At 32.6% G+C, this 7,294-nt stretch overlaps 1 protein-coding gene across 1 annotated transcript; it reads right to left on the bottom strand.

Annotated features, from left to right (window-relative positions):
- Positions 1 to 751: 751 nt before the first annotated feature.
- On the bottom strand, positions 752 to 6,656 carry LOC106715791 (putative phosphatidate phosphatase). The gene is made up of 6 exons (XM_045681563.1): positions 6,507 to 6,656; positions 5,875 to 6,026; positions 5,093 to 5,284; positions 2,153 to 2,320; positions 1,487 to 1,663; positions 752 to 893 (listed from the first exon to the last, which is right to left on the bottom strand). The coding sequence occupies exons 1-6, from the start codon at positions 6,574 to 6,576 to the stop codon at positions 789 to 791; spliced, it is 864 nt and encodes a 287-aa protein (XP_045537519.1). The 5' UTR covers positions 6,577 to 6,656; the 3' UTR covers positions 752 to 788.
- Positions 6,657 to 7,294: the final 638 nt, after the last annotated feature.

Below are 7,294 nucleotides of genomic sequence, written 5' to 3'. Positions count from 1 at the left end.
ACATTAAATATTTATATTGAAACATGAAATATACATGGAATACATAAGCATTTACAAATATATATTGTACTACTTTCTGATAATATTTGCTAATACCTAATAGAAATTCAATTCATTAAATAATAGAAAATCGTAAAAAGAAAGTCATACTTAACAACCATTACGTCTCTTAACTTTATGTTAAAGGGTTGAGCGGAATTTGTAGTAGTACAAAATGACCATTTATTACTCCTTGTAACCATACGCCTGATAAATATTTATAGCAAATTCTACAAGCTGAGAAATCAAAATGTATATTAAAATTGCTAAAGCTCCTTGGAGTGCTGTCTTATCGATGGCGTGGACCATGAAATCCAAAACCTGTAAATTTTAAGATATGAGTAAAAATAAAACGATTTTTCTTCTTCATTTATATTTATTACAGAATATTTAAGCAAAATATTGTATGCATACATTAATATCACAGACGACTTTATTATGTCCGGCAAATATTGATTAGAATGTTTTATATTCATAACATTGTTATAATATTTTTGTCAGGCGTTTACAATTAAATGAGAACGTACGTAACTTACTAACATCTTATAATCTAAGTTATTTTTAACAGTAAATACAAACTAAATAATATTATTTATTTTTATTTAACATTTATAGAGAAATCTTACCAAAAACAGTACTATACTAGATACATGAAAATTAACATATAGAATTTAAAAATATTTACAATTTTCTTTAAAGAATATTTTTTCTGAGTATTATCGTAAATTAATTATTAAATTATGTATCTGCTACGCAGGCGCTGCTGCATGTGGGTGTATTGCCATGGAAAAGTCATGTTGAGGCAACGGGGAATGTTTTTTCTTCTGAGGTACGATATCGGTGCCCCACGTCCACTGATAACAAAAACAAGTCAAGTCATCAATATATAATAACAATTCAAAATAAATTTACAATTCAGTCAGTTGTTCGAATGACTAGTCTTAGTTTTTGAGGGCAAGTCACTCAAGAAAAGTAATCATCGAAATTCGCGCCACTAAATGGAGTTAAAGAAGAAGTTGAATTCGACAGTGTTTTATCCTTTATTTCTGTACTAGCTATCGCTCGTGACTTCGTCCGGGTGGAATTAAAATAAAACGTAATTAGTAGTCTATGTATTCTTCCAGGCTATGTTCAACATTTTTGCCAAATTTCAGCGAGGTCCATGCAGCTGTTCAGGAGATACCTTCTAACAAACATCCATCCATTCATCCAAACATTCGCTTTTATAATATAAGTAAGATTATTTTAGTAAAATAAGTAAAATGTATTGTTTTTATTTCTTTATTCACATTCATTTCTTACACAAATTGTATATGAACTATACCGCAACGTTTCTTCAACCTTTCTACTGCAGCGGTTACTTCGTGATACACACTTACTTCTTGCGTGTTGATCACCTTTTAGTAGGTATAATTATATTAAGTAAATGTCTAATATAGATACTTACCACAAGTACAGCAAGTGTAACACCAAGGAAATAACCAGCGAGCACATCGCTCCAGTGGTGCTTGTAGTCTGAGACACGAGAAAGCGCGGTGAACCAGCTCAGCATGACGACCACGAACTGCAGAGAATGGCGGAGGACTCGGGTGCCGCGCCAAACCATGCGCTTCTCTAGATATAGCTGTGCAGAGCGAGACAAATATATATGATAAGTGCACAGCGCGAGATAAAAGTATTGACAAGTTTGTCTTATTGTCAATGATGTTGCAGTGGATAGTTCTACCGCCATATACCTATTTTTTTACCGATTGAACGTTATCCTCTATTACGTTAAGACTTAAATAAGTACGTAAAATTTAATTGACAATTTTTTAAATCTCTCTTGCCTTCGCCACAGCACATATTTTCCAATAGTTTACCCGAAGACAAGACGTGATAGGCTCACGTCTTGCTAAATTTAAATACTTATTAAAAAAACACTTGTTAAATACGTTGTAACCATTTACGTAAATTAATTGTATTAATATAACCTAATTTAATAACTTATAGTTAGGTACGTTTATATAAAGCGAGTAACTCGCAGTCAAACTGCGTAAGCAGTTTTGCGGGGCATGGTATAATTGAGAGTGAAACTTTAAAAAAAAAAAATTAGATACACTTTTTTACTTACAGCTAAATAAATCATAGTGTACGCGGACCAGGCTGAGTGTCCGCTGAGGAAAGACATGTGCATGTCCGTGAACTTGTCTGTAAGAGTGCCGGTGCATGTGTACTCATCCGCCTGGATGTACCGTCCGCGCCACCTCTCAATACCGCAGTCCACTGATGGCTTGCATAACTGAGAAAAAAACTCTATTTGTTAATAAAAAATTAAGAATCCTAAGGATTATGTGTGATTATATGGATGTAGGATTATATGTGTTACCTAGTGATACTTAAGGGAAGAGTACGAATCGTATGAAACCGCGCTCGTCAAAATCTGTTTAATTTTTTAGGTTTTAATGAATCTGATAATTCAGTAAAGGTATTATCTTAGTGCAATAATAAAATGTGTAAACACATATTTAATAATTAAGTTTTATGATACAAATCATCGTTACATAACAAGTATATAGCATAAACAGGGAAATGTTTTTGGATAAGGAATTACATTGTTTACGGCAGTTGATATATGTTTGTAAATAATTTGGAAATTCATTACGGACTTTAATATAACTCAATCGATAACTAATCGGTAAAAAACATCGATAACCGACATTTATCGATTTATTTATATCAATTATTTGTAAGTTATCGAATTAGTTTAATCGATTAACTCAACCATACTCTTGCTTTACGTTATCTATCGTCTTTTGTTCATTTAGTCACTGAGAAATTATACTACATTCATTTATCCATTTATTATATTACATTTTAATTAAATAAACTCCGAAAACTAATACTTCAGTAATATTTCTAGACTTAGTAGTCGTAATCTAATTTGATAATACTTAAGACATCATTATGCTTTATTTATATAATAGAACATCAGATATTATTATATACTTTGATCTTCTATTGTTTCCGGATCATGTAACAATAAGGCCGTTAGTACACAAGGCAATGTAATTCTTCGAAACCCAACAATCAAGCGATTTATGCAAAACGATGCCATAAACCATCGTAAAGGCACGCGGCGCTGATATTTTGTTCTTCCAAAGTCAGTCGCTCTCAACCTGTTTGTAAAGATTGTGGCGAAAAAGTCGCCATGATTTTCAAGATGGCGGAACAAAGATGAAATCGGTCAGTACAATCGACTACAAGTCGGTAGAAGACTTGTGTCGAAGATTCAACGTTTACCGCGCGCAACGCGATACTCATAACGCTAGGTTATAATATTAGTTTTGAAGATTTAAATTTCCTGGTGTACGAAGGGCCTAATGCAACCGGTTTTAAGTTTCAATTTGCATTAACACGTGCTTTAATTGATGCAAACTTGACCCTCAGTCATAATTAATAGGATGCATAATTAAATACAATTATCTTGACCTGTTAATCAATTCATTAACTAAGCAGATTAAAAGCGAAACTGATATGTAAAAGATAAACTATATACATACACAAGTTAATTAAAATAACTAACATTTTACACTAAGATTGCTAGAGACAGTGTTATATTTGATGTTTCTGAACTTTCGAGCGAAATATAGAAATAATTACAATACTACTTATTTTACTAAAATAATCTTACTAGTATTAAAAATGCGAATGTCTAGATGGATGCATGTTTGTTTGAAGGTATCTTCGGAAAGGTTGAACGGATCTTGATGAAAATTGGCACAGATGTAGAACATAGTCTGGAAGAACACATAGGCTACTTATTAAGTATTTTTTTAATTCCACTCGGACGGAGTCGTGGACGACAGCTAGTAGATAATAAATAATGATTTATTGATATTTTTATAAATGTAAACGTTTGGATGGATGTATGGATGCATTTGACCACATAACTTCATAACGGCTATACCGAGCTGAATGTTTGAAGAAAGATTACAGTTTGAAATAGGCCACTAAAACTTCCTTTTTTATTTCCTCACAACCGAAGTCGCGGGAGGTAACTAGTTACACATAGATAAAATTAAAACGCTTGTCACTGTGCGGAATTTAATACATACTGAATGATAATGACAATATTGATACTGTTCACGTTAAATATCTGATCCTAATAAAAAATATTTATCTGTAATGACCAATTTTTTTTATCAAATAATGTTTTAGTTGACGAAATGTAATCGCAATTTAACTGAAACATGTCATACGAAAACTTAAAATAACACAGCTATAATTATAACTAGCTGTCGCCCGCGACTCCGTCCGGCGGAATTAAAGAAAATCGAAATAAGCCTACGTGTTCTTCCAGACTATGTTCTACATCAGTGCCAAATTTCATTAAGGTCCGTTGAGCCGTTCTCGAGATACCTTCAAACAAACATCCATCCATCTAAACATTCCCATTTATAATATTAGTAAGAATTGAAACGATTTGAAAATGGTACATACATTTTGGACCAACGATAAGTTTTCTTTTTGGGTACAAATTGGTAGACCTTTGAATTTTCATGTTATACCGTTAATATCCTATTACTTTACTATCTGACTGATATTACGTAGATGTACTTGGCATTAACAAAGGACCACTTAAATCTGCGTATGCGCAGGAAATATGTATTTTTATCGAATTAAGTTCAATCAAGTTTGAAACGAAACGTCCTTATTTTAAACTTCTTTATTCTACATTAGTTCGTAAATCTAGTAATATAGCCCATATCTCCCGGGGGTAGTGTGGCTTCTCAACCCCAAAAAAAAAAAAATTAAATTCGTTCAGTAGTTTCGGAGCCTATTCAATGCTAACAAACAAATCTTTCTTCTTTATGATATCAGTATTGATTTAAAGTTTAAAAAATAAATAAATAAAAAAATTCAAGAGTAATAGAGATCACATGACATTTTTTATGATGATCTGTCCGCATTGGGATCTTTGGGAAATTAAGTTTTATGACTGTAAACTACATATGTATGAAAACACGACAGGACGAAAATAGTTCAATCGAACTATATTAAAGGTACTTACATCAAAGAAATGCGGTCGTGGTCTTCCTATGACGTTCTTGGCAATGTTGGTGCTGAGCTCAACAAAGCAGGTTCCCAGGCCAAACGAGACCAAAGCGCAGTAGAAGCCGCGCAACCAGCTCGGCACACGCAGGCCGAGGCAACGCTGATCCTCGTAGTCTTTCCGAAGTAACACCCATTCGCATATAAGGAACTGTCAACAACCATGATGTGATGATTAATATAAAGTTATCTTTTGTTTTAAAAATTTCTGCTGTTATTTTAAGTTTACGAAACTGGAATCATCTTAACTCGTGTCATATTAGCAGTTGTGCTCAAAGGTTATATTGGTGTTTAATAATCTGAGATACGTTTTTTCATATAAACGGTGTACATTATTTAATGCAGCATCTATTTCTCACCACACTTCATTAGATATCGTCAATTAATCATATGAGGTTCGAAAAGAGAGAGTGCTTTCGAAAAATCACGAAACATTTCGGGAGCTGGGAGGTTCCTAAAATGAGATACACTTAATTTATAAATTTATAATGTTATAAAATTTTTAATATCACTTGGAACCCAAAAAAATACACGTGATTTGAATAAGGGGAGGGAAAGTTTATCTACATATCACCGCCTACATGTTACTGAAAAACATCACGTGATTAATGGTTGACCCCGTAAATAAGATTAAATTTATTTGAATTTAGAGGCAGATGAAATAATTTCGAACAACAAATCCATTTTCATTCAAGTTTAAAATAATCAATATTTTACATGTTAATGTTGTAATAAACTTACAATGACAATGGGTAATCCAAGCCCGACGGCTCTGAGCACCGTGGTAGAGACGGTGTCGTCCTTGTAGGGGAACATGAGGCTCTCGTCGCCGCAGAAAAAGCCACGCTCGAAGGGTAGCCAAAGGTACCGTGTGAAATAGATACTGAGCGCCACTACAATGAGATAGTAAAAAAAAATTACGATATATATATATATATATATATATATATATATATATATATAATTGTTATTAACTCTTGAAATTTATATGAAAATCCGAAGCCAATATCTGATCAGAACTATCCTTTTTTTGCGTTGACTGGAAATCGACAGTTAATTTCAAGTCGTCGTGAAACGGTAAATTGCTGAACAAGTTAATTACGAGAAAGTTGTTCCCTTATACCATGGAGCTTTAAAACACGAGCAAAATGAAAGTTTAAAACAGTTTTTTTTATAAATAAAAGAAAAGGAAAAAAAATATCGTTAATTTAAAATACACCAGTAGAAAACCGAAATCGTGTTCCTTGGCGATTATCACAGTATCACAGGTAAAAAAAAATGATTGTACATAATAAATAAATTTATCAAAAAGTTTTAATAATTACTTTCTTGAAGAGCACCATCAAAAAAATAGATTAAAAAATATAACTTACAAGCACCAAACATAAACGCGTCAACCACGATCTTTCTTAGTACCAACATAGTGACCTCTTCACGAGACATGATGCGTTCAGCGCAAAAGCAGAATAACTGAATGGCTGCTGACGTGACCACCTTCTTAAGTATAACCGTACAGAGTAATGTAACACGAGACAACTCACGTCTATTTTTATAATCGTTATCGATTCTACTTATATCACTGGCACAGAGTAATTAAATACAGTGCATGTATCATTTTGCTAAATAAGTAATTTTATGACGTGACTATTTATTCGTAAAATTATGCTTTGTAAAATTTTGTTTCATTTTTTTAATTATGGCTCTCAATTTGCGGAATGGGATAGGACAAAATCTTTATATAAAGTACTAGCTTTTACCCGCGACTCCGTCCGCGCGGAATAAAAAAAAATAGAAAACGGAGTAAAAATTATCCTATGTCCTATTCCTGGTTCTAAGCTACCTGCACACCAATTTTCAGTCAAATCGATTCAGCCGTTCTTGAGTTATAAATGGTGTAACTAACACAACTTTCTTTTATATATATAAGATGTTTTAAAGATGATATTGATGTTCTTTTAATGATGTTATTAACATTTACAGAGTATTTAATAACAGAAATAGATTAAAAAAAACTTGAGAGGTGTCAAGGGACACCCGGATGGAACGAAGTTCCTTTCGATTAATTAGTGAAGGAACCAATGTTTATTCTATGAATAAAAAACTTAAGGCTTCACAAGAAGTACATTTTATTTCTATGAATTTTCGTTATATATTGTCACGT

Source organism: Papilio machaon, chromosome 16, assembly GCF_912999745.1.
Source record: "Papilio machaon chromosome 16, ilPapMach1.1, whole genome shotgun sequence".
Taxonomy (NCBI): Eukaryota; Metazoa; Arthropoda; class Insecta; order Lepidoptera; family Papilionidae; genus Papilio; species Papilio machaon.
Note: the sequence above shows the minus strand (reverse complement) of the source record. Positions and strands in the feature narration are given on the sequence as shown.

Excerpts from the sequence above, each read along its gene's own strand:
- LOC106715791 (XM_045681563.1), bottom strand. The coding sequence starts at position 6,576 with ATGTCTCGTGAAGAGGTCACTATGTTGGTACTAAGAAAGATCGTGGTT. Across the intron at positions 6,027-6,506 it reads CGCGTTTATGTTTGGTGCTT|TGGCGCTCAGTATCTATTTC; the intron begins GTAAGTTATATT and ends ATCTCATTGTAG. Across the intron at positions 5,285-5,874 it reads TTGGATTACCCATTGTCATT|TTCCTTATATGCGAATGGGT; the intron begins GTAAGTTTATTA and ends GGTTGTTGACAG.